This window comes from Scyliorhinus torazame, chromosome 9 (genome assembly GCF_047496885.1).
Source record: "Scyliorhinus torazame isolate Kashiwa2021f chromosome 9, sScyTor2.1, whole genome shotgun sequence".
In the NCBI taxonomy this organism is placed as follows: domain Eukaryota; kingdom Metazoa; phylum Chordata; class Chondrichthyes; order Carcharhiniformes; family Scyliorhinidae; genus Scyliorhinus; species Scyliorhinus torazame.
The window spans coordinates 68,426,478-68,453,937 of record NC_092715.1 but is presented as its reverse complement, the minus strand read 5'-3'; the positions used below and the strand labels follow the sequence as shown (position 1 = coordinate 68,453,937).

The 27,460-nt window shown below is 48.2% G+C and overlaps 1 protein-coding gene across 1 annotated transcript in view; it reads right to left on the bottom strand.

Annotated features, from left to right (window-relative positions):
• Positions 1–3,714: 3,714 nt before the first annotated feature.
• The window catches only part of LOC140430112 (uncharacterized), a 122,681-nt gene continuing 98,935 nt past the window's right edge, over positions 3,715–27,460 (bottom strand). The window contains exons 13-17 of the mRNA XM_072517629.1: positions 25,554–26,790; positions 10,105–10,245; positions 9,038–9,182; positions 8,266–8,391; positions 3,715–4,731 (exon numbers count right to left, since the gene is read on the bottom strand). Of these exons, the coding sequence (XP_072373730.1) occupies positions 4,568–4,731; positions 8,266–8,391; positions 9,038–9,182; positions 10,105–10,245; positions 25,554–26,790 (1,813 nt within the window). The 3' untranslated portion in view covers positions 3,715–4,567. The remainder of the gene's footprint in view (positions 4,732–8,265; positions 8,392–9,037; positions 9,183–10,104; positions 10,246–25,553; positions 26,791–27,460) is intronic.

Below are 27,460 nucleotides of genomic sequence, written 5' to 3'. Positions count from 1 at the left end.
ACTACATCTACGTGGTTCCCCAGAATGTACAGCAGAACTGGAGGTGGACTCCTGTGATTCCTGCCCTCTGACACTGGATCCTCTTTGGCGGCTGTTTCCTGGGGCGTCCTGGCCTAGATGGGCCAGGCTGCAGCCCGGGCGACTGGGATGGCGAGCTGCCAGCCTGTCCTGCCCGTTGCCCACCCGATGCACCTGGGACGGAAGGGGGGGAGTCCGAGGTGTCGCGGTGTACCGGGACCTCCCCTACAGAGGGAGCCGGGACGGACCACACCACCTCCTCCTCCCTCGGGGTGCCCGATGGCCCCCAGGCCTCTACATGGGTGGGGGATGCGAACGGACTGGCCATCCGACGCCCCCCCGACATCTGGCGCTGCCAGTCCTGGAGGCCCGTGCTGGTATCGACAGGGGTCTGCAGGTTTACAGCCATGGAGCCCAGGGGGTTGGCAAACCCTGTCTGTGACAGTGCGACGCCGGCTCGCACATGGCCACTGGCGCCGATGCCCTCAGCGATGGCCTGCAGAGACTGGACCATGGCCTGCTGAGACTGGGCCATGGCCTGCAGAGACTGGGCTATGGCGTTGAGCGCCTCTGCCATCTGGCGCTGGCACTGGCTCATGGCCTCCTGTGAGAGGGCAGCCATTTCCTGGGCCACAGACGCCGCCTGCACGGAAAGCCCCAGGCCTCGCAAACCGTTCCCCATGTCTGACACCGTCGCACCCATTGCCTCCACCGCGGACGCCACCCGTGCGGTGTCAGCTTGGGTGGCACGCATGACCGGCACCACTCCCAGCTCCTGGACGCGGGTGGACTCCTCCACCTGCGACTGCAGTCGCCGCAAGCCGCCCGTCACCCTCTTCGCTCGTCTCCGGGTCGGTGGTTGCATCGGATCTATGTGTGGGTGTGGTAACTCCAGGAACCCGGGATCCATCTGGGCGGCAGATGTTCGCTTGGGCTGGGCTGCCCTCCGACCGCCCGGCCCCTCTGCTGCTCCTACCTCCACCTGCTGTACCGGGACGGCTGTGTTGTGCGCACCAGTGAGTGTACCAGACGCCTCATCACTAAAGTGCCCAACCGAGGTGAGTGTTTCTGCGATGGTGGAGGGTGTTGGTGACAGCAGTGGCGTTGTGTCATGCTCTTCGTCCCACTCTGAGTCCATGGCACTTTGGGGTGGGGGTTCGTCTCCACCCATCCACTCTGAGTCACTGTCCGGTATTTCGTCTTCCTGGGTAGTGCTGTCCCGGGTAGGGGTGTCCTGGGTAGTGCTGTCCCAGGTAGTGGTGTCCTGGGTAGTGGTGTCCTGGCTCGGATGTGACGGGGGCCTGTGGCTGCCCCCCTCGTCGCTGGGTGGTCGCTCCCGCACGTGACGGGGTTGTCATCTCCCTGTTGCTCCAGGTCTCTCCGTCTCCCGTGGCCTCCGAGGGGCATCCTGCGGGCGTCGCATGCTGGAGGGTCCGGGTCTCTCCGTCTCCCGTGGTGTGCGAGGGGCATCCTGCGGGCGTCGCATGCTGGAGGGTGCGGGTCTCTCCATCTCCCGTGGTGTGCGAGGGGCATCCTGCGGGCGTCGCATGCTGGAGGGTCCGGGTCTCTCCATCTCCCGTGGCCTCCGAGGGGCATCCTGCGGGCGTCGCATGCTGGAGGGTTCATGTCTCTCCGTCTCCCGTGGCCTCCGAGGGGCATCCTGCGGGCGGTCTGCATCTGCGGGGATGGGTGCCTGGACGTTTGGTCCTGCGATACACAAAGAAGCATGCATGGTTAGACATCAGGCAGTGATCAGGTGATATGGGGGAGGGGGATATAGGGGAGGGGGGATATGGGGACGGGCTGTCGGTGGCTCACTTGCTACTACGCCCCCGACCTCTGTATCAGCAACCTCCCGGTCGTCAGGTCCGCCAGCCAGTTCCAGGGCCCTTTCCTCGTGTTCGGTCAGTGGCCTCTCATCAGCGGGGCCTCCTCCAGTCCTCACATGCTCCCTATTGTTGTGTGCGCGCTTATCCTGTGGGGGGGGGGGCGGGTGGCAGGGGTAAAAGGCAACACTGTTAGGCAGGTATATGAATGCACGCCATCGGTTGCGCGTGCATTGTAGAGGTTAAGGTTAGGGCTGGATTCACTTGGGGATATGGGGGAGGGGGGGATATGGGGTATGGGGGATATGGGGGAGGGGAGATATGGGGGATATGGGGGAGGGGGGATATGGGGGAGGGGGATATGGGGAGAGGGGATATGGGGGAGGATATGGGGGAGGGGGGATATGGGGGAGGGGGTATATGGGGGAGGGGGGATATGGGGGAGGGGGATATGGGGGATATTGTGGAGGGGGGATATGGGAGAGGGGGGATATGGGGGAGTGGGGGATTATGGGGGATTTGGGGGAGGGGGATATGGGGAGGGGGGATATGGGGGAGGGGGGATATGGGGGAGGGGGATATGGGGGAGGGGGTATATGGGGGAGGGGGGATATGGGGAGGGGGGATATGGGGGATATTGTGGAGGGGGGATATGGGGAGGGGGGATATGGGGGAAGGGGGGATATGGGGGAGGGGGGATATGGGGGAAGGGGGGATATGGGGGAGGGGGGATATGGGGGAGGGGGGATATGGGGGAGGGGGCTATGGGGGAGGGAGGATATGGGGGAGGGGGGGATTATGGGGGAGGGGGGATATGGGGAGGCTCACCCTGCCTGCTCTGACGAGGTCGTTCACCTTCTTGTGGCACTGGGTGCCTGTCCGTGGTGTCAGGGCCGCAGCGGTGACGGCCTCTGCCACTTCCCTCCACAGACGCCGGCTGTGGCGTGGGGCAACTCTGCGGTCGTGCCCGGGATACAGGGCGTCCGTCCTCTGCTCCACCGCGTCCAGGAGCGCCTCCACATCCCGTGACTCGAACCTCGGGGCTGAGCGGCGGCCAGCCATCCAGTCGGGTGTTGCGGTCGGGTGTTCCGGTCGGGTGGGGGGGAGCAGCGCGGCCTTATGAGCCGTCACGCCATGCGGCGCGTATGACGCTGCACGGCGTGAACCACTGCGCAAGCGCGGATCCCGTTACGTCGCTGCTAGCCCATTTCGGGCCGGAGACTTTCGACCCATTTTTCCGACGTGACGCAAGTCGGATTTGCGCCGTTTTTTGCGCCGATCGGTGGACTTTCCGCCGATAACGGAGAATTTTGCCCCTGGTCTCTTTTGCATCCCCCACTCCCTTTGTCCCACCATTGGTAGCAGTAAATACATCTGGATAATCCAAAAACACGGCAATTTTTCCCCGAATCCCCATATTGCTCTTTTCCTCCTCCTTTAAGACATTGCTTAAAACATGCTATTTTGACCATGTTGCTTGTTTTAATACCACCTTCTTTGGCTCTGTGTCAATTGTTTCCCGATTACAATTCCTGTGAAGTGCCTTGGAATGCGGTAATATATTATAAAGGTGCTATATAAATTCAAGTTGTTGTTAAATAACATATATAGTTTACCTGTTGCAGCGAAAATGTGCATTATTTTAAATTTTGCATCCGTTAACTTCCAATTTCAGTTTTAAGTATTAACTGCTTTGAAAAAGTTATCCCTAAACTTTCATAATGTACCTTTCACTTCAGTGTAAATGGAGTAGAGGGAAAATGGAAAGTAAAATGGTCAGCCTGCAGTGAAGTACGATTCCTTCACAAATAATTCAGTGTCCCTCTTATTCTGCTAAAACATTCAGTACAAGAACAACAAAACCAATAAATGCTACAGGCAACAATTTTAATTGAACGACATTGTAATATGCAACCATTCTGGTAAAGTAAACTGGAAAGACCAAATGACAAAACCTTCAGCTGAAATATATTCCACTAAATAGGAAAATGTGGCTGCTTCTTGAAAAAGGGCCAATAACAAAGCAAATACAGTCTTTCAAAGACTGCAAATGCTGGTAAACTGAAATAAAAACAATGCTGGATAAACTCAGCAGATCTGGCAGCATCTGTGGAGAGCGAAAAAGAGTTAACGTTTCCAGTCCATATGACCCTTCTCAGTTCTGTAGAAGGGATATATGGACACAAAATGTTAACTCTGTTGCTCATTCCTCAGATGCTGCCAGACCTGCTGGGTTTATCCAGCATTGTCTGTTTTTAAATAATACAATTGAACTAAAGCTTAACCATGCCGGTACTTTTTAATATTTTTCAGGAATGTAGTCACATTGTTTTCATAGTTCATTTTAATCTTTCGCTGGCATGTTGATACTAATTGTTTATATTTTATTTTGCAAAGGCAAAAGGGTAAGTGGATTGTTTCAACAAAAGTTTTCTTTAAGTGGAACAATAATCGTCATGTCATTCAACTATCCCAAAAACCTCTGCTTTCAACTTAGCACTACGCTTAACATGGGAAAATATCAAATAAGAAAAACACTGACTGGATATTCATTTCTATTGCAGCTAATGCTGGGGAAGGTTTTAAAAATCAGGAAGTACTCAACCCTGATTTAGAATTGTGACATCCATGTTTCTGCTGCAATGGTTTGTTACTATCTTTGAAACTTAATTTTTAGAAAAAGTGGACATTGCCCCGATTTATCATTATGAAGTACAATTGTCTTAAGAGGAACTGCAGAAATTCCAATCATCACACTCTGTGTAAAACTTCCAGTGCTGATCCATGATGTGACATGGCAGAAATTCTTCATTTCTTATCAGGAGAATCTCATGAAGCTGCATAAAGTTGCTGCTAGATTTCTCGTTCTGTGACTTGGGAGTGGATTCTGTATGGGGTTAAAATATAATATATTGGCACCAACAATCTGGTTTGAAAGGTAACAAAAGAAAGATGTAGAAATCACACAGATAAATAACTGATTCTTTAAAATAAAAGCAACCACATTGTTTGTATGTTCCTTGGTACTGTCTTGAATGCAATCATATCCTTCCTGTAATAGAACCATAGAATTCCTACAGTGCAGAAGGAGACCATTCGGCCCCCGTAACACCATAACCCCACCTAACCTGCACATCTTTGGACTGTGGCAGGAAATTGGAGCACCCGGAGGAAACCCACGCAGACACGGGGAGAAAGTGCAAACTCCACAGTAACCCAAGGCTGGAATTGAACCTGGAATCTTGGTGCTGTGAGGCAGCAGTGCAAACCCCCATGCCACCGTGCAGCTTGTAGGCCCCTAATGTGGTGACCTATAGCACCCTTGCTGTGGTCCAACTAGTGTTTAAAATGTTTCAGATCCCCTCTCATCCTTCTAAACTCCAGCGAGTTTAAATCCAAACAGTCTAATTTATTTTCGGATGTCAACCCTTTCATCTCTGGAATCAATCTGGTGAATCTCCTCTGAACTGCCTACAATGCTAACACATCCTCCCTCAAATAAGGAGACCAAAACTTCTCACAATACTCTAAACCAACACCTATACAATTGCAATAACACTCCTCTACTTTTTAAAAAAAAAAATTTTTATTAAAAGTTTTCATAAAATATCAATAACAAAATGAGAAAGAAAAAAAGAATCCAACAGGGTTAAGTACAAAACACTTCTCTACTTTGATACTCCAGTCCTAGTGCAATAATGAAATGAAATAAAATGAAAATCACTTATTGTCACAAGTAGGCTCCAATGAAGTTACTGTGAAAAACCCTTAGTCGCCACATTCCGGCGCCTGTTCAGGGAGGCTAGTGCGGGAATTGAACCGTGCTGCTGGCCTGACTTGGTCTGCTTTAAAAGACAGCGATTTAGCCCAGTGTGCTAACTAAATGCTAATATTCCATTTGCTAATATTCATTGCCACAGAAGGCTGTGGAGGAAAAATCACAGTGTCTTTATAACAGAGATACATAGGTTCTTGATTAATAGATGGGTCAGGGTTAGAACATAGAACACAGAACATACAGTGCAGAAGGAGGCCATTCGGCCCATCGAGTCTGCACCGATCCACTTAAGCTTATCCACCCAATCCCCGTGACCCATTAACCCCTCCTAACCTTTTTTGGACACTAAGGGCAATTTATGGTTCTGGGGAGAATGTAGGAGAATGGGGTTGAGAAACATTTTAGCCATGATTGAATGGCAGAGCAGACTTGATGGGCCAAATGGCCTAATTCTGCTCCTATGTCGTATGGTCTTATGGTCAAATCAGCAGATTTCCTTGCCCATGTAACCTGATGCCATGAACCTTCATGAGGTCTGGAGTCAATGTTGAAGATTCCCAGGGCAACTCACTCCTGATTGTACGCTACTGAACCACCACCTCTGGTGGGTCTGTTCTGCCATTGGAACAGGAAATACCCAGGGATGGTGATGGTGATGTCTGAGCATTGGTTAGAATATATGATTTGGTTAGTATGACTATGTCAGGCTGGTGCTTGACTAGTCTGTGGAACAGTTCTCACAATTCTGGCACCAGTCAACAGATATTGATGAGGAGGGCTTTGCAGGGTCACCTGGGCATGAGGTGCCATTCTTTTTCCAGTGCCCAGATTGATGCTGGGCAGTCTGCCCGGTTTTAATCCGTTTTGACTTTTCTGTCACAGCTTGGACAAACAACTGAGTGGCTTGCTCGGCCATATCAGCGAGGAGTTAAGTGTCAACCACATTGTGAGGATCTGGAGTCACATCTAGGCCTTAACAAGTAAGGATGGCAGATTTCCTTCCCTAAGGACATCAGTGAAGCAGATGGTTTTTTGTGACAATGTGGCACTATCATTGTCACCATTACTGAAATGAGCTTTTTAAAAAAAATTCAATTTTTACTAATTAAAATTGAATTGCATCAGTTACCAGGATGGAACTTGAACCCTCGCCTCCAGAAAATTAGCCTGAGCCTCAGGGTTACTAATTCAGTATAATTACCACCACAATACACCACACCACCATCCTGTCTTTAGCAATGCTGTCAGTCAGTTCCCCTAAAATACTCCCTGAACGATATGTCACTGAAGAAAGGCGTTAGGTATATCAATTAGGTATATCTGTTTAAGAAGGGTAGCAAGGATAATCCAGGGAACTACAGGCCGGTGAGCCTTACTTCAGTGGTAGGGAAATTACTGGAGAGAATTCTTCGAGACAGGATCTACTCCCATTTGGAAGCAAATGGACGTATTAGTGAGAGGCAGCATGGTTTTGTGAAGGGGAGGTCGTGTCTCACTAACTTGATAGAGTTTTTCAAGGAGGTCACTAAGATGATTGATGCAGGTAGGGCAGTGGATGTTGTCTATATGGACTTCAGTAAGGCCTTTGACAAGGTCCCTCATGGTAGACTAGTACAAAAGGTGAAGTCACACGGGATCAGGGGTGAGCTGGCAAGGTGGATACAGAACTGGCTAGGTCATAGAAGGCAGAGAGTAGCAATGGAAGGATGCTTTTCTAATTGGAGGGCTGTGACCAGTGGTGTTCCACAGGGATCAGTGCTGGGACCTTTGCTCTTTGTAGTATATATAAATGATTTGGAGGAAAATGTAACTGGTCTGATTAGTAAGTTTGCAGACGACACAAAGGTTGGTGGAATTGCGGATAGCGATGAGGACTGTCAGAGGATACAGCAGGATTTAGATTGTTTGGAGACTTGGGCGGAGAGATGGCAGATGGAGTTTAATCCGTACAAATGTGAGGTAATGCATTTTGGAAGGTCTAATGCAGGTAGGGAGTATACAGTGAATGGTAGAACCCTCAAGAGTATTGAAAGTCAAAGAGATCTAGGAGTACAGGTCCACAGGTCATTGAAAGGGGCAACACAGGTGGAGAAGGTAGTCAAGAAGGCATACGGCATGCTTGCCTTCATTGGCCGGGGCATTGAGTATAAGAATTGGCAAGTCATGTTCCAGCTGTATAGAACCTTAGTTAGGCCACACTTGGAGTATAGTGTTCAATTCTGGTCGCCACACTACCAGAAGGATGTGGAGGCTTTAGAGAGGGTGCAGAAGAGATTTACCAGAATGTTGCCTGGTATGGAGGGCATTAGCTATGAGGAGTGGTTGAATAAACTCGGTTTGTTCTCACTGGAACAAAGGAGGTTGAGGGGAGACCTGATAGAGGTCTACAAAATTATGAGGGGCATAGACAGAGTGGATAGTCAGAGGCTTTTCCCAGGGTAGAGGGGTCAATTACTAGGGGGCATAGGTTTAAGGTGAGAGGGGCAAGGTTTAGAGTAGATGTACGAGGCAAGTTTTTTACGCAGAGGGTAGTGGGTGCCTGGAACTCGCTACCGGAGGAGGTGGTGGAAGCAGGGACGATAGTGACATTTAAGGGGCATCTTGACAAATACATGAATAGGATGGGAGTAGAGGGATACGGACCCAGGAAGTGTCGAAGATTGTAGTTTAGTCGGGCAGCATGGTCGGCACGGGCTTGGAGGGCCGAAGGGCCTGTTCCTGTGCTGTACATTTCTTTGTTCTTTGTTCTTTGTTCAATGCTGGTCGAGACTGTAGATATGAAAGGCAAAAATTTAAATTAATATGTGAAGTGTTGTAACTAACTTCAATTACATTAAAATGCACTCTTGCCTGGATCAATGTGAACTTTTTTATCCATATCAGGAATATCGGAAAGAAAGTCAGTTTGTTTCAAGAGAGGAGATTAATGATTGAAAGTCTGCACAAAGGGAACAAAAGGATTTCTAACGTATTGAGTAAAAAAATATGAAACCTATCAACTGGAGGATAAGTCATAAATACAGGCATAGAATAAGTTAGGGGAGGCAGTGGCATGGTGGTATTGTCGCTGGACTAGTAATCCAGAGACCCAGAGTCATGCTTGGGGAACCTCGGTTCAAATCCACCATGACAGATGATGACATTTGAATTCAATATTAAAAAATCTAGAATTAAAAGTCTAAAGGTGACCGTGAAACCATTGTCGATTGTTGTAAAAAACATCTGGTTCACTAATGTCCTTTAGGGAAGGAAATCTACCATCCTTACCTGGTCTGGCCACATGTGACTCCAGATCCACAGCAATGTGGTTGACTCTTAAATGCTCTCAGGGATGGGCATAAATGCTGACCCAGCCAGTGAGATGATTCCCACATCCAATGAATCAAAAAAAATTAGTTGTTTGCTATAAACAAACCTCTGGAAATTCCACACTGTGGGGACATTGAAGATGTTTTATCTGTTGACCTGGTTGGCTGTGAAATATTCTGCGTATCTGGAGGCTTGAATGATGATTTAATTATTGAACTGTATTCTGAAAGTTCTTTGTTTCTGTAAGTAACCTGAAAAGTAAAACAAATTCATGCAATGCATGACCTTGAAATAAAAAAGGTTATTTTCCCAGCGATGAGGTCTCCAACCTTCATGTGAACAAAATGACCATATTTTTGTAATTCGGCAAAAGAGAATCCTAATTTTTCTGAGGATCCAAGCAATTTCAATTCAGTGGAAATGAGCAAAGAAAACTGTCCGGTTATGAGGCACCTTCAATATTAATTCTTTCACAATTCCTTGGCAGTTAGATTGTGGTTTACGATCAATATTTCACTTATTCGGCTAAGGGGAATGCAGACGCCTTGGAAAACGGCACAACAATGATCTGAGAAAACTCATTTCAATGACCAAGACATGACAGCATTGGGCTAAATTTTAACTATGAGCGGTTCTTGGACAGAAGATGGCAGAGCATGTGGAACACCTAAAATTATGTTCAGGCATGAGGTATTTTAGTTCCTGGGCCTCATGTAAATGTTGTCGGTCATTGTCCTATCTGGGATTAAGAGGGTACAAAGCACCCAGGTAGCTGGTCATTTGGTCCCATGCTGGTATTTTGGTTCGTGATGTGAATGTGCGTCAATCTATGAAACTCCCGCCTACTTTAGGCAGATAGTTCATCCGCTTGGAAAACACGGCAGGTTAAAATCAGAAATCATCATAATCTGAGTGGGTAAGTAACATGTTCATTCTTAACTTCCCACCATCTGATGTCTGCATGACAAATAGGATTAAAATCGGACAAGTAAGTATTTTATTTTCATTTTTTTGGCAGCTACAAATTGTTGACTTTGAAATATGAAGCATTGCTAATGTTTTAACCGTCTATTTTGTGAATATATTGAAGGATAAGCCAGGACTATTCCTCAACTACAATTGACCAAATGATCACAGCAATTTTGCTTGCTGTAGTTATCATTCCTATAATACCTTGCTCCAAGCAAATTTCCTGCTGACTGGTATTTGGTCTCCCAGAAGCACTTTTATCCAATGCACAGGATTACGATGAATCACTCCTTCTTCACTTCTAATTAAACCAGAAGCCAGTAATTCAGCTTTATAACAAGTTCCCTAAGAATAAGGAACAAACATTTCTCATTATCTGGACATTCTGTTAAAACAAAACCAAACACAAATATACTGATCCACAAGTTAATCATTTGCGCATAATTGTGGAATTATACCTATCTTGTACTTGTTCCTAAATGGTAGCTTTGTAAAGCATAAGGCATACATTTTACTCATTGAGAAAGAAATCACGAACAGTTTTTCCTGACTGGAGAAAAGTATGCAATGGGGCCCCTTTGCTTTGCTTGTTACTAATAAATGGCCTGGGGTTTGAGTATAGGAATAACAATTTAGCAATTTATGGATGATACCAAATTTGGCAATGTTGTAAATAGCAAGGAGGGCAATAGCAGACTTCAGAAAAACATAGACAGGCTGGTGAAGTGAACAGACATAATTTAATTCAGATAAGTGTGAAGTGATGTGCTTCGGGAGGAGCAACATGAAGAGGTAGCGTATTCCGAAAAATCTAAATGAGGGGGTGCAACAGTTTAAGTTTCAAGAAATACGCATTCCCCATGGCAACACTTTTGTCACTCAGAACGCACATGCCAACCAATCGGCACTTTCCACTCATAGAGTATAAAGTTGTTGTTTCCCCTGACATTGGTATTCCTGCGATTGCCCTGGGGAGTGCAAGGTGGAAAACTTCAACAAAATAAATTTTTCAACAATACTCAAGTTCTGTACCACTCAGCCGGAGTATTTTGTACAATTCCGAGAGCCACACTTTAAGAGGCAGGTCAAAGTTTATAGGGGAGATTTACCAAGATTCTGCCAGGAATGAGGCATTTTAGTTATTATGGAAAGACTGGAGAAGGTGGTTGTTCACTTTAGGCCAGAGAAAATTAAAGGGAAACTTGATAGACGTACTCAAAATTATGAGGGGTTTTAATAGGGTTTTAGTAGGGTTCAACTGTTTACTTTGGCCAAGTTGGTCAATAATGAAATATCATAGATTTAAAATAATGTGCCAAAAAATCGAATGGAAATAAGAAATGTTTTCACAATGGCTTTGGGCATTAAAAATTATTTGTTCACAAAATGTAAGCAATGTGGGATCTTCAACTTAAATCATAGAATCATAGAATTTACAGTGCAGAAGGAGGGCATTCAGCCCATCGAGTCTGCACCAGCCCTTGGAAATAGCACCTACTTAAGCCCCACACCTCCACCTTTATCCCCGTATCCCAACCTAACCTAAATGAGAGGGCACAGATATGAACTAAAATGTAATAGATTTCAAGCAGAGAGCATTGCTGGGGGCAAAATGTGCACGGTGCCAACGTATTATCGGGCCCAAAGATGCTGGAGTGTGTTCCCAGGTTCATTATGCCAGTGGGTGGCATGGTGGCACAATAGGTAGCACTGTTGCTTCACAGCTCCAGGGCCCCAGGTTTGATTCCCGGCTTGGGTCACTGGCTGTGTGGAGTCTGCACGTTCTCCCCGTGTCTGTGTGGGTTTCCTCCGGGTGCTCCAATTTCCTCCCACAAGTCCTGAAAGACGTGCTGTTAGGTAATTTGGACATTCTAAATTCTCCTCTGTGTACCCAAACAGGCGCCGGAATATCACTACTAGCGGCTTTTCACAGTAACTTCATTGCAGTGTTAATGTAAGCCTACTTGTGACAATAAAGATTATTATTATTATTAGGAAAATATGCTTAGCTGGCAGGTCTGGAATTGGGCACCCACCCATGTTACGCAAATTGAAGGTAATTGCCTAGTTGAGCTCATTAAGAAGGCAATCGGCTGCCATAATACAAGCAGAATGGAATTAAACGCTTTCAGAATGGGATTTCCACCAGCCACATTTCCCGTTATTTCCATTAGGCAGACTGTAATGGTGGGTTGCCTGAGGGCAGAGTTGAATCTTGGTTGTTCAGTGTTCTTTGGTTACTGGAAGTGCTTCGTGGAAGTAGATGTACACTGACTCAAATTCATGATTTAAGAACCTGAGACATCATGCAAAGAGGTCCATGAGGCTGCTAAAGAGGCCAAAGAGGTACTTTAAATTACAGACCGTGACCTTAATCAGGGTCATGGCTGACGAATCCAACACCAGACATTCTGCCCTATTGCTCTCACTGGGCGGGATATTCTCAGTAACAGCCCGGAACCCAACCAGCACCCAACTGACTATTTATTCTGCGTCTTTGGGCCCTGAGTTTAGAGGTCTGCATGCCAGCCAGTTCTGGTTCAACCGGCACTGCAGTGTATTACTCAGCTCGCCAATGGAATTTCCCATTGAAATCACCCCACACCACCGTGGTACCCGTTGGTGGGGGGGGTCTGCCAGCGGGTGTCGACCAGAGAATTCCGGCACGGATACGGAAAGGCTGTATGGGTACATGAGGTTACAAGTGCTGCTCATGGGGTGGGGGCAATGCACTTCTGTGAAACCAGTGTAAGGAAAAACGGCAGCAATATATAATGCTCAGACTTGCTGAACTATATAAGGTTAGACAGAAATGATTACAGTCTACGTTTAAATTTAGGATGTGGAAATGACTGTCAATAAAAGCTATTTATTTGTTTAATTATAATTTTTCTTAGACATATAAAGTTTTTCAGAGCTGGTCTCACTCCACTGGCAGAGCGAGAGCAGCTCCATGGGATTTCCTGGCCTTTGAACTTTAGGATTTGTATCCAGAATTGGGAAGGAGTCGATCTAACGCCTTAAAAATTAAATTTCTTTCTAATAGACCTATGTATATCTCAGGTCAAATATTTTCTTCCAGCCAAAGGAACCCATATAGCAGTTTTTCAGCCTATTGTAGTATCCACAGCCTGTAATACGCACAGCAGTATGTTCCATCTACAAGATGCATTGCAGTAACACTGTCAATACCCCTGAATCACATTCATTCCAGCTCCCAGAAATACCATCTTCTGGCCATCAGCTCTTTAAGGTGGAACTTTCTTTCGGGAGATTGTAGTGATATTCAGATATCAAAATACATGATCAATGTATGTAAATGTAGTACAGTCATTTCAACATTAGATGTCTCACAGTCAGATACTATAAGAACTGGATTCCTGCCTTTTCTAAGTCAGATGATGATGATTCAGAACAGTGAACAAGTAAGACATAGAATAGCTAGAGTGAGTGCAGTTAGAACTAGTTTGTTATAATAGTGTATAGTTATATCATTATCTGAACTGTACTTTATTTCTTTATTGTTAGTTTAGTATTGAGTAAAAGGACTGACAGTTTATTATTTTATTACTCATTAAATAGTTCATCTTTCAACAAGAAGACTATTGGTCATTTTATCATCCTGGTGAATTCAAGAGTAATATATATATTTTAGATAAGTCATAATTTAAAATATAACAGAGATTTCATCCTGAGGTAATTATCATCCCTCTGAGCATAAAATGAGTGTGGGGCATCAGGTTTTTTCATGGGTGGGCTCCTAACTAACCAATCCAATCCATGGTGTTGCGAGTATAACAGAAACCTGACTCAAAGAAGGACAGGACTGGGTATTAAATATTCCTGAATGCAAGGTGTTCAAGAAAGATAGGAAAAGAAGACAAGTTGGGGGGAGCTGGCGGTACTGATTAAGGAGAAAAGTTAGAGAGAGAGAAGGGGGGCGGGATTCTCTGTTTCTTTCTTTTGATGTTTTTATTGAGTTTTTTGTGGTATACAAAATAAGTGTGGACAAACAGTAGGAGACAGAGGATAAAGAAAAATATTTACATATTAGTCGGTTTCAGGAATCTCCGGCGGGCGATTAGGTAGACAAAGCCAAGGGTGTCGGCCCTCTTCCCCATGAAGAGATCTGGCTGTTCTGAGACCCCAAAGACCGCCACTCTTGGGCACGGCTCCACCACCTTGGACATTGCCTCGAAGAAGGCTATCCAAAACCCAACGAATCTGGGGCAGGACCAGAACAGGTGGATGTGGTTGGCCGGGCCTGCTTCGCATTTGTCCTCCACCTCTGGGAAGAACCTGCTCATTCGGATTCTGGTTAAGTGGGCTCTGTGTACCACTTTCAGCTGCATTAGGCTTAGCCTTGTGCATGTGGAGGTGAAGTTAACCCTGTGCAGTGCTTTGCTCCAGTGTCCTCACCCTATTTCAAACCCCAAGTCCTCCTCCCACTTCTCCCTTGTCTCATCCAGTTGGGTATTGGCCCCCCTTAACAGTCGCCCATACATATCACCACACTTCCCTTTCCCTAGGATGTCTGCATCCAACAGGTCCTCTAGCAGTGATTGTCGTGGTGGTCATGGATAGGTCCTTGGTTCCCTTTGCAGGAGGTTTTGACCTGTAGGTACCTTAGTTCATCCCCCCCCCCGCCCGCCACCCCCGTCAGCTGGAATCTATTTGGCAGTTCCTCGAGCATTGTTAGCCTGTTGTTGGTGTAAACTGGGCTGGATTCTCTGATTTGAAGACTAAGTACTGGCGCTGGCGTGGGAACAGTGGTGTTTTACGCCCGAACAAAACTGCGCATAAGCTGCACCGATCCTCCATCTGGTGCGGGGCTAGCAGGCATGCAGCATAAAGCCCCCAGCTTTACCTGCGGATACGGCCGGAGAATTGCCGGGTCCATGGCCGTGCCGTGCAACCTGGCACCGGCCGCGTGAGGACCAGGCCTGCCAAAGACTGCACCCCTTTGACCAGGCTCGCCGCCCCCGGACCACCCCCAACCAGTGTCCCCAGCCCCCGCCAAAGCCCCCCCCGGCCTGCGGAATGGCTCCCACCCGACTATGGCGGCGCTGGACTTAGACCGCAGCCACCATGCCGGGTTCACGAAAATAAATAGGATAAGTGTTCCATGCCATCGTGAACTCGACCCATCGGGGGCGGAGCATTGGGAGATGGCCTCAGGTAACGTCCGGAGGCTGTCCCAACGGCAAGGGGGCGGATATCGCAAATATCGCCCCTAATTTCGACGCAAACGGGGATTCTCCGGCCGATCGCCGAACGCGATTTCGGCGTCGGAGACCGGAGAATTCCACTGCCTAATTGTTAACGTACCGCCCCATCCTGTCTCCATCTTTTGAAGATGGCGTCCATAATCGCCGGCATGAACTTGTGGTTGTTGCAGATGGGGGCCTTGTTGGACATTTCAGTTAACCCAAAGTGCTGTCGGAGTTGGTTCCATGACTGGAATGTTGCTACCACCACTGGGCTCATTGAACATGTATTAGGTGGGGATGGGAGTGTCGCCGTGGCTAGGGCCCGGAGAGAGATTGCTCTGCAGGAGCCCTCCTCTATAAGCACTCACTCAGCCTCTGGATCCTTTATCCACCCCCTTACCCTCTCTGTGGTTGCTGCCCAGTGGTAATACTGCAGGTTTGGGAGGACTAGTCCCCCCATGGGTCTCGTTCTCCGCAGTACTCTCTTTGGAATCGTTGTGTTCTTCCCGCCCCACGCAAATGCCATAACCAGTTTGTCCAGTGAATTGGAAAAGGCCTTGGGATGTAGATTGGGATGGATCTAAACAGGAAGAGGAAACTGAGCAGTACGTTCATCTTGATCATCTGCACTCTCCCCGCCAGGGAGAGTGGAAATATGTTCCATCTCTGCAGGTCTTTTTTAACTTCCTCTGTCAGGCTGGTCAGGTTCCACTTGTAGAGGTGATATAGAGGAGGAGGTCATCCGCATTGACCCAGACTTTGTGCTCTCTATCTCCTCTCCTCCCTTTCCAGTTCTTTGCTGCCCTAAGTGTAATCACTGGTGGCTCAATTGCCAGGGTGAACAGCAGCGGGGACAATGTGCATCCCAGCCATGTGCCTCGATGCAGCTGGAAGTACTTGGAACTGGTGGTGTTTGTCAGTACGCACACCGTGGGAGCATTGTACAAGAGTTTCACCCAGGAGGTGAACCCTGTTCCAAGCCCGAGTACCTCTATGAGGTACTTCCATTCGACTCTGTCGAAGGCCTTTTCTGCGTCCAGGGAGATGATCACCTCAGGTGTTCTCTCCCCAGATTGGGGTCATGATCACATTCAGCAGGCGCCTGATGTTCGATGTTAGCTGTCTACCCTTGACAAAGCCCGTCTAGTGATTCATAGGTATCAGCGAGATTGAGGCTTGTGCTAGCGTAGGTAGCAGGGTGCCCCTCGCCAGTAAGTCTGTGAACATCTCCCGCGGGTGTGGGGCCAGAGCTATTGCAAATCTTTTGTAGAATTCCGCCGGGAAACCATCCGGTGCCAGCACCATCCCCGCCTGCATGGAGCTAATACTCTCCATGATCTCTCCCAGTTCTAGCAGTGCTTCCAGACCCAGTCTCCTATCCTCCCCCACGACTGCCATGTCCAGTCCATCGAAGAACTGCTTCGTCCTCAAGTCCCCTGCTGGGGGCTTGGAGGTGTATAGCCTCCGGTAGAAGATTTTGAATGCCTTGTTCACCTTTTCCAGCTCCGCTACTAATATGCCTCTGCTGCCTGTCCCTAATCTGAGCTATTTCCCTTGTGGCTGCCTGCTTTCTCAGCTGGTCAGCCAGCAGGAGACTGGCCTTGTCTCCATGTTCGTACAGGGTCCCCATGCCTGAAGGAGTTGGTACACGGCTTTCCTCGTGGAAAGCAGGTCAAAGTTCCTTTGTAGCTTCTTCCTCTCTGCCAGCTCTACCGTCGCAGCCTCGTAGTATTGCCGGTCTACTTCCAGTTTGTAGTTGACTAGCTGTTGCCTAGTCACCCTCTCTTTCCTATCTCTTTGTGCTTTGTACGCTATAACTTCACCTCTGATCACTGTTAAGTAATGGGTTAAGAGGCATTTAGTTGTCTCATTTATGTTAAGTGTCCATTAATTGACACTGATATGTAAAGGGGCTTCAGGTGGCCTCTGTCAGGTGGTGTGTTAAGAGTTTTGTGCAGAGGCTGTGGAAGTGAAATAAATGGTGTTTGGTGAAAAGGAACAAGAACTTTAGACTCTTCATATCACAGTAACTAAAACGGCTAACAATCACAGCCTTCAGCGCCTCCCAGAACATGGAGGGTGAGACCTCCCCATTCTGGTTGTTAGTAACATACTCATCTATTCATCTATGGCCTGTGATATTTTCTCATTCCATATAATGTGGAGCGTGATCCGAGATTATGATCACGGAATATTCCGCTTTTACTAGCCCTGGAAGGACCGATTTCCCCACTACAAAGAAGTCGATCCGTGTATAGACATTATGTACTTGGAGGAAGAAGGAGAATTCTTTCTCCCCTGGGTGGGTGAACCACCATGGGTCCATCGCCCGCATCTGCTCCATGAATATGCCGAGTTAATTCGCCATGTTGGAGGTCTTTCCTGTTTTGGGATTTGACGTGTCCGTCCGTGGACCCTGCACACAGTTAAAGTTCGCCCCCATGATCAGTCGGTGTGTGTCTATGTCGGGGGATTTCCGTCATGGTCTTCTTTACAAACGCCGCGTCATAGGGTGGATGCATGGAGAATATTCCTGATGATGGGTGTGTCCAAAACCAGGGGTCACAGTCTGAGGATTCGGGGTTAACCATTTCGGACAGAGATGAGGAGACATTTCTTCACCCAAAGAGTGATGAGCTTGTGAAATTCATTAACACAGGAAGTAGTTGAGGCAAAGACATTGAATATATTCAAGGGGCGGTTGGATATAGGTGAATGAGATCAACGGTTATGGGGAGAAAGCAGGATTAAGCTATTGAGTTGGACGATCAGCCATGATCGTGACAAATGGCGGAGCAGGCTTGAAGTGCCGAATGTCCTTATCCTGCTCCTATCTTCTATGTTTCATCCCAGTTGGGAGCGTACACGGTCACCAATACTACTGGTGCCCTGTCCAGGACACCGCTGACTATGACATACCGTCCCCCTGGGTCCGTAACCGTCCTTGACACCATGAACATCGTCCTCTTATTTAACAGTATGGCTACCCCCTGGTCCTCGTCCCGTAGCAGGAACTGTCCCACCCAGCCCTACCTTACCCGCAGTCGGTCCTTCTCTCTCGGGTATATATCTTGGAGGAAGACAATATCAGCTTTCATACTTTTCAGATGGGTGAAGACCCTGGATCTTTTCACTGGACAGTTAAGTCCCCTGACGTTCCTGGTGACCATCCTGATGGGGTTTTTTTGTCCACCCGTTCCTGTGGATCAACCATACGTAGCTGGTGGATTCCCCCCTGCACTCTGGGGTTTTCCTTTGTTCAGGGAGCCTCCAAAGTGGTTCAGCGGTTATGGGGCGAAGGCAGGAGAATGGGGAAGAGAAAAATATCAGCCATGTCGTACGGCACAACCGCTGCAGGTGATCGGTGTGCAAATGCACGACCATGGACCTAGCGATTCTCCGGCCATCTCTGTCGGGAATGCCGGGGGTTTTACGTGGCGCGGCTGCTAGCCCCCCCACCGGGCGGGGCATCGGTGCGAGGGTGGCGCCAATTTTTTAATCGTAAGACTAGACACATGCTTCGGACATAAAAGTCGGAGAATCCAGCCCTAAGTGTTACCGCCGACACAGAATCCTTGGAGTTCCACAATAGCAAAACTGGCGCCACATCTGGATCGATTAGCACAATTGCTTCACAGCTCCAGGGTCCCAGGTTCGATTCCCCGCTGGGTCACTGTCTGTGTGGAGTTTGCACGTTCTCCCCGTGTCTGCGTGGGTTTCCTCCGGGTGCTCCGGTTTCCTCCCACAGTCCAAAGATGTGCAGGTTAGGTGGATTGGCCGTGATAAATTGCCCTTAGTGTCCAAAATTGCCCTTAGTGCTGGGTGGGGATACGGTGGAAGTGTGGACTTGGGTAGGGTGCTCTTTCCAAAAGCCGGTGCAGACTCGATGGGCCGAATGGCCTCCTTCTGCACTGTAAATTCTATGTTAAAAAATTCTATGATTCAATCGATCCCAATGAGAAACGGTGCCGGATTCGCCGGTTTCGCGTTTGACACTTAAGAGGCTGACAAGCTGCAGCCGCATATCCACATTACAATCCCCACACACACCACCCCAGTCAACAAGATGGCAAAAAGACACAGGACCCCATGCTTCACAGATGCCGACCTGGAGACCCTCCTGGACGCGGTGGAGGAGAGGCGGGTGACTCTGTACCCTGGCCCAGGAAGGAGGCTGCCAGCCACCGCCATTCACTGTACCTGGGTGCAGGGGGCAGAGGCAGTCAGCGCCACCAGCAACTCTGTCCGCACCGGCCAGCAGTGCCAGAACAAACTGTACGACTTCCTCAGGCTGAGTAGGCAGCACTGAGTCCCTGGCACTCACCCCCATCCCACACACCCATAACCCAACCCGCCCATCCCACCCGGAGGGCAGCAGAATCCCCACCTGCACCACATGTTGGCACCCATACCGGCCACGCAGGATGCCCACAACCGCTGGGAGCAGGCAGGAGAAGACTGGACCTGCAGCCTTTGACCGTGGCATGGCAGAGGGCCCTGGATGTGGTCAGCGGCCCGAAGGAACGGGAGGTCATCAGGGTGGAGTTCAGCCGCGGTCGAAGAAATGAGACCCTGCGGAGTTGTGGTTCCGTGTGACACATGTGTCAACCCCTCCCACCAACACCACCCCAGCACTACCGTCACCTTCATCCCCACACCACTCCCACCCTCACAGCCATCCTCACCCCCACACCACGCCCACCTTCACCCCTCACCCTTGTCCCCCGCACTCCCCCCCCCCCCCCCCCCCCAGCACTCGGTCTAATCATGCGTCTTGTCTTGTGTCTTGCAGGACCTGCCAGAGCTGGGGCAGGTCCATCTGACATCCCCATGCCCAGCCAGTGCCACAGCCGAGCCCCTCACTGAGCTGAGATGCGACGAGGATAGCAGCTCGGACGGCAGACCTCCGCCCGAGACTCAGGATACCCCGGAGTTCGAGTCTGAGGATGACACGGATTTTCCCATCACAGGTGTTTCCAACACCCTCCACCATCCCAGAGACACTCACTTAGGTTGGGCACTTCAGTGAAGAGGCTCCTGGGACACTCTGCTGCGCACCACACAGCTGCTCCAATACAGCAGGTGGAGGTAGGAACTGCCGAGGGGGCGGACAATCGGAGGGCAGGTCAACCCCAGGGACTAGCTGCCGTCTAGACGGGTTTCGGGCTTCTGGAATGGACATTCCCATCGATTGTGGAGATGCAGTCGCAGAGCCAGACTACATGATGGGTTGTCGACGAGCATCCAGGTGCAGTTGAAGGAGTCTATGAATCATTTGGTGAATTCAGAAGAAGTATAAATGTTTTCAGTCTTGAATGTAAACCCCGATGTGCTCCTGTTTGGAGGTCTGTTAAGTCTTTTGGATGTTAAAAGGATGGCTTACAGATTACTTAGTGTTGTATTCTTTGGGGGGTGTATTTGATTTACTGGTTGCTAAGATATTCACTGTTTGTTTTAAAAAGGTTAACTTGAGTTCATAGAATAAACGTTTTGTTTTAAAAAACCACTGGTCCATTTTCTGCTGTACCACACCTGTAGAGTGAGCCGTGTGCTCCCCAGACCACAATCTAGTAAAAGTTGTGGGTCAGGTGAACTCCATGATATACTTTTGGATTCTCTACACTCTGGCCCATAACAATTGAAATGGATGTATTGAGCTGCCTGGGCATATAGGGCATCCGTGATGGCACAGATGCACCGGTGCACCGAGGTCTGTGAGATCCCGGACAGGTACCCACTTGGTGCCCGGAAAGACCCCGAGGCATAGAGGTTCAGGGTGACCGTAACCTTGACGCCCACCAGAAGCAGGTGTCCTCCCCCATATGCCCGCAGTGCCAGGTGTGGCATGATCTGGCAGATATGTTGCATTGTCTCTGCTCAGCTGCATTCTTCAACGGCATGCCCGGTCCGTTATGTCCTCGAATGACAGGCGGTGCCGGTTCACACGAGGCCTCATGCTGCGCCTCCTTGGCACCTCTTCCTCTTCGGTCTGTTGGGCGGCTGCTCCTGTTCCTCTGGGGAAGGCTCTGCTGCTGCAGCTTCCTGCTCCTCGAGCAACTCCAGCTCATACAGCCGCAGGCCATTCCCCAATGCTGTGGCGACTTGGAGGAAGGCCACCATTGTTGGCTGAATTCCAATAACCATTGTCTGCGAGGCGTGAGAGTCAGACATGTTAGCATGGTGCCTACCCCCATGCCCAACCAGGTCCAATGGGCTACATGGTGGCCTGGTTGACACCGGGAGCTCTGCCCCCAGATGTCACCCCACCACCTCCGCACCCCAGTCGGTGGCTGGCACCGTGGGAGCCTCTGGCCCTGCTGCAGTTCCTGATGCCAGGGGTACTGTCGGCTGGCTTCCTTCCAAGCGGTACGCTCCACTCCCGCAGGGGCTACTGTGACCGTTGCCCTGGGTTGGCTGCTGGCGTGTTGCAGCCGGGTGGGTGGTGGGGTTATGGTGGAGGGTGGGGGCACCCAAACGGCCGGTGTCAACCTGCAGAACCAAGGGCCAAAGTGAGTAGTCAGTGGGGCGCGCAGCAAGATAGTTGCCTTGCAGGCTGCGGCAATTGCGGTCCATGCCTGAACATCGCCCCAACTGGGGGGGGTAATCACCCCGGCCACACAGCCTGTCCCCCCCCCCCCCCCCCCCCGTCCCCACCCCTGCCCCCCTTTGGCCCTCTGCCCCTCCATCCCAGCCAGCCTTGTCAGTGTCCGGCCCAGCAGTCCACAGTCACTCATCTCTGTGTCCTACCTCCTCTCTCTCTCCCTCATTGCCGGTTTCATGATTTTTAAAAGCACAAGTGAACCGCACGGTCATGAACTCAGCCAATTGGAGGCGGTGAAACATTGAGGTCCCAGAGAATACCGGGTCAGGCTCGCTAATGACATGGAAATGGTGTCTACTGTACATGCATTCTGGGAGAACGCATTGGCGCCGCTGTCAAGATGATGGAGAATTGCGATTTGGCATCAAATCGACACCAGCCGTGATTTTGACGTCAGAACCTATTCTCCACCCAATCGCGTTCCGCAATTTCGCCGTCAGCCAACAGAGAATCCTGCCAGAGCCAGGAACAGAATCTATATGGTTAGAGCTAAGGAACAAAAAAGGTGCATTAACATTGCTCAGTGACCAATTAGTAGGAAAGACGTTTTTTGCAAGGAAATTAGAGAGGTGAAAGAATTATACAGTTGTCATCGTGGGTGGCATTAATGATCTGAATTTCGGCTGGGATAGGAGTAGTGTAAAGGGCAGAGATGGGCAAACGTTCCTAGAGTCTGTTCAGGAAAATTTTCTTCAGCAGCATGTTTCCAGTCGAGTAAGAAAGGAGGCACTGCAAGATCTGGTTCTAAGGAATGAAGTGGACCAAGTGTATCAAGTGTCAGTAGGGGAACACTTAGAGGACAGTGATCATTGTATCATGAGGATTAGGTTGCCAATTGAAAACGATAAAGGATAACCCAGAGAAGAATAAGTGACTGGAACGCACTGCCAGAAGATGTGGTGGAAGCAGATACATTAGCAACATTTAAGAGGTATCTGGATGGGCACATAAATAAGGTTGAAATAGAGTGATACGGGGTGAGTAAGGGCAGAAGGTTGTTTCTTAGTTCGAGCATCATAATCTGCACAGGCTTGGAGGGCCGAAGGGCCTGTTCCTGTGCTGTACTTTTCCTTGTTCTTTGTTCTCTCTTTTGAAACCTCCTCTGGAATCCGCCTGCACCACTCTCCCAGGCAGCGCATTCCAAATCCCAACAACTCTCTGAGTAAAGAGGTTTCTCCTCATTTTGCTCCTCTATGTCTTGCTGACTATCTTGAAATTATAGAATCCTAGAATTTACAGTGCAGAAGGAGGCCATTTGAACCATCGAGTCTGCACCAGCCTTTGGAAAGAGCACCCTACCCAAGCCCATACCCCCACCCTATCCCCACACCTCCACCCTATCCCTGGAACCCCACCAAGCCTTTTCTGGGCACTAAGGGCAATTTAGCATAGCCAATCAACCTTATCTATGCATCTTTGGACTGTGGGAGGAAACCGGAGCACCCGGAGGAAACCCACGCAGACATGGGGAGAACCTGCAGACTCCACACAGACAGTGACCCAGCCGGGAATTGAAGCTGGAGCTGTGAAGCAACTGTGCTAGCCACTGTGCTACCGTGCTGCCCCCTAGTCACTGACATACCAACTAATGGAAACAAAATATCCTTCTTTACCCTGTCAAAATTGTTCATAATTTTGAACACCTCAATAAGGTCACCTATTAATTTTCTCTGCACTAAGGAGAACAAGCCCAATTTCTCTAATCTTTCCTTGTATCTAAAATTCCTCATTCCTGGTATAATTCCAGTAAATCTGCTTTGCACTTTCTCTAGGGCTTTAAAATCCTTCCTTAAATAGGGTGCCCAGAACTGATCACAATATCCTAACGGTGGTCTGATCAATGATTTGTAGAGGTGTAGCGTCTCACTTGCTTTTCTAATCTATGCCTCTCTTTATAAATCCACGGATCCTATAAGCCTTCTTAACAACTGTTTCAACTTGCCTGGCCACCTTCAGAGAATTATGCACTTGAACCCAGAGGTCACTCTGCTTCTGTACTCCCCTCAAAGTTGTACCATTAAGCCTGTATTGTCTCCCATGTTTCTTCACCCAAAAGGCATTACCTCACAAGATGTTGCAGTTGCACAGACCATGGTGAAAGAGGAGGTAATTTAGACACAAGAAGGGTTTAAAATTGACAAAGAGAAGGTATTAGAACATAGAACATACAGTGCAGAAGGAGGCCATTCGGCCCATCGAGTCTGCACCGATCCACTCAAGCCCTAACATCCACCCTATCCCTGTAACCCAATAACCCCCCCTACCCTTTTTGGACACTAAGGGCAATTTAGCATGTCCAATCCACCTAACCTGCACATCTTTGGACTGTGGGAGGAAACCGGAGCCCCCGGAGGAAACCCCGCAGACACGGGGAGAATGTGCAGACTCCGCACAGACAGTGACCCAGCGGGGAATCGTCCCTGGGACCCTGGCGCTATGAAGTCACAGTGCTATCCACTTGTACTACCATGCTGCCCAACTTAGATAGGCTGTCTGTACATAAAAGTTGATAGTACACCAGGACCAGATAATTGCATCCAAGCGATACTCAGGAGGCACTGGCCATAATTTTCTATTCTTTCTTAGACTCAGAATGGTTCCAGGGACTTCAGTTATGAGGATAGATTGGAGAGATTATGAATATTTTCCTTGGAGAGAAGGAGGCTAAGAGGCCTCGTTTCTGCTACCAAGTGGAAGAAACCTCGCATTTCTTCACTATACTGCATTAGCCATTCATTTGTCCACTCATTCAACTTGTCCAAATAACACTGAAGGATCTCTGCATCCTCCTCACAGCTCACCTTCCCACCCAACTTGATGTCATCTCCAAATTTAGAGATATGCCATTTTGTTCCCTCATCTAAATCATTAATATTTATTGTGAATAGTTGGGTCCGAGCATAGAACCCTGCGGTACCTCACTGGTCATTGCCTGCCAATTTGAAAAAGAACCGTTAATTCCTACTCTTTGTTTCCTGTCTGCCAACCAGTATTCTCTCCATCTGAATACATTACCACTAATCCCATGTGCTTTAATTTTACACATGCGGGACTTTGTCAAAAGCCTTCCGAAAGTCCAAATATATCACATCCACTGGCTCCCCCTTGTCAACTCTACTAGTTACATCCTCGAAGAATTCCAGTAGATTTGTCAAGCATGATTTCTCCTTCATAAATCCATGAGGACTCTGTCCTGCCATTATCTTCTAAGCACTCTACTATAAAATGATCCATATACTTTTTAAAGAATGTGAGGGAATCCACCTCTCCCACCCTCCCAGGCAGTGAATTCAGGACCGTCACCACCCTGTGTAAAAAGGTTTTCCCTCACATCCCGCCTAAACCTCCTGCCCCTCACCCTGAACTTGTGTCCCCTCATGACTGTGCCTTCAACTAAGGGGAGCAGCTGCTCCCTCTCCACTCTGTCCATGCCCCTCATTGTCTTGTAAACCTTGATCTGATCGCCCCTCAGTCATCTCTGCTCCAATGAAAACAAGCCAAGCCCATCCAACCTCTCTTCATAACTTAAATATCCCATCCCAAGCAACATCCTGGTGAATCTCCTCTGCACCCCCTCCAGTGCAGTCACATCCTTCCTATAATGTGGCGACCAGAACGGCATACAGTACTTTGTAGCCTCAGCGAAGTTCTATACAACTCCAACATGACCTTTACCTAACAAGGATCTATCAAGCTTTTGGGGACAACAGTTCCATATTTCCACTTTTGGAATATCCTATCCAGCAGGGGAATCATCAGTTTATTTGCAAACTATACGTGAAAGGATCATTTTGCACCAAAAACACTTTCTACCACAAAATTGTTTTGCTTTAATGACATACCTGCAGTTTGACTTGCAGAACATCTTTTCCTGGTTGAATTAATCTGTGATTGATTAGATCTATTAAGTGTAGCAGTTTTCTCTGTCCACTTCCTTTATCCTCTGGTAGAGATTCTGCATCATGCTGCCTCCCAGATGGAGTAGACACACCCACCAGGCTGTTATCTTCACTGTTCCTGGTAACCTGAGTGGCATTTACCTGCATTGTGCACTGATTGTTTGGATGAACAGCATTTAACCTAGCCTGGCATATGCCACTCGATCCTACAGTGTTAAACTGTAAAGTCTGTTGTCGATTCCCACCCCACTGCGATGTACTTGGCAAGGCAATGAGCTGATGGCTAGACTTCTGTTGAAATGTTTGGGGTTGAACAAGAAATTTCTCCATTGTATTCTTTGGCAGCAATGTTATTGTAGGTCGTGTAGCAGCTGATGTTAATCGACTATTTTGACTGTTACGGCTGGTTTCAATTGGATTTGTGTTGATGACTTCCTTGTGAATAGCATTGGATTTTTCAACACTGGTGTTCAACACTGTACAATCATCAGTAATTTCTAAGTTATTTTCTGGATTATGGGTTGACTGTGTGGTACTCAAAAGATCATTCTGGCCAGAGTTACTGCATGCTGTTGAATCTCCATTGTCAGCCTGGCTTGCGTTTAATGTTTCCCTCTGAATGTGCGACGTATCTAGAGAATGTGACTGCAAAGCATTTGCTTCTCCTTTGCTTGAGACAGATTTAGAAGGACTTGCTGCACATATACTGCTGTCACTGCTTGTGTCAAGGACGCAAATGGGAGCAGCTCTTTCATTGCTATACCTGGCTGTATTTTCCTGAAGAGCACCCTGTCTATTTGTATCCTGAATAGCAACAAAGCCCATCTTGTCCAAACGATGCTTTTGCATGCATTCTGCTTCGGCAGATGGACAGGTTATTCCTGCTTCTCTGGAGGTCGCACTGACAGAACTAGCACTCGGTTCCTCACTCTGACTCAAAACCTGTGCTTCATTAGAACGGGTGTCTGTCCTCGTGCAGCTCTCAATCGTACAAGTCAAACTTTTAGTCGGGTTTGCTGAATTATCTTTCTGCGTTTGTTTCAATTTTAATTTGTATTCTTGCAACTTCTGATCTAATGCTCTCCGTTTCTGTAGCAGATTTAGGAATCTCCTTTGCCGAGAGGCCAGAGCTGTTACTTGTTTCTGTAATGTACCCTGTCTGAATGATGCTGGAGAGACCCTGTAAATAAAAAATGGGGGAAAGCTGATACTTCTTTTATGTGGCATATAGTTCTTGACAAATGGCAGCATGCATCTCAGCACAAATTACTTTAGTTGCACTTACTATTGTTCTACGCTGTGTAAGTGTAGCTTTTATTTCTTTTTTTGAGTTTGTTAATTTAATTTATCACAGCCCTATGACAGACGTCATTGCAAATAAACTCAAAGAAGTAGATAAATGTCGTTAATTTAATGCTGTTTTACTGTCAAGTAGAATATGTCAGTCAAGGTGATACGGTTGCTTTGCGTGCTGTTCCTACCAACATTTAAGTTCTAAAACATAATCTTTCGCAAACCAAGAAGTAATTGAACAGATCACGCTCCAGCAGTGCTTTTTGTCACACATGGACTAGGTTTCAGAATACAATACAGAAGAGGCCCTTCGGCCCATCAAGCCTAACTGACAAAAACTACTCTGAATGTACACGAATCCCGCTTCCCACCACTTGGTCCATAGCATTGAATTTCATGACATCTCAAGTGTGCATCCAAGTACCTTTTGAAGGTTGTGAGATCTCCCGCCTCTACTAACCTCCCAATAGTGCATTCCAGATTCCCACCACCCTCTGGATGAAAAGATCTTTCTTCAAATCCCCTCTAAACCTCCTGGGCTGGATTCTCCGATTTGA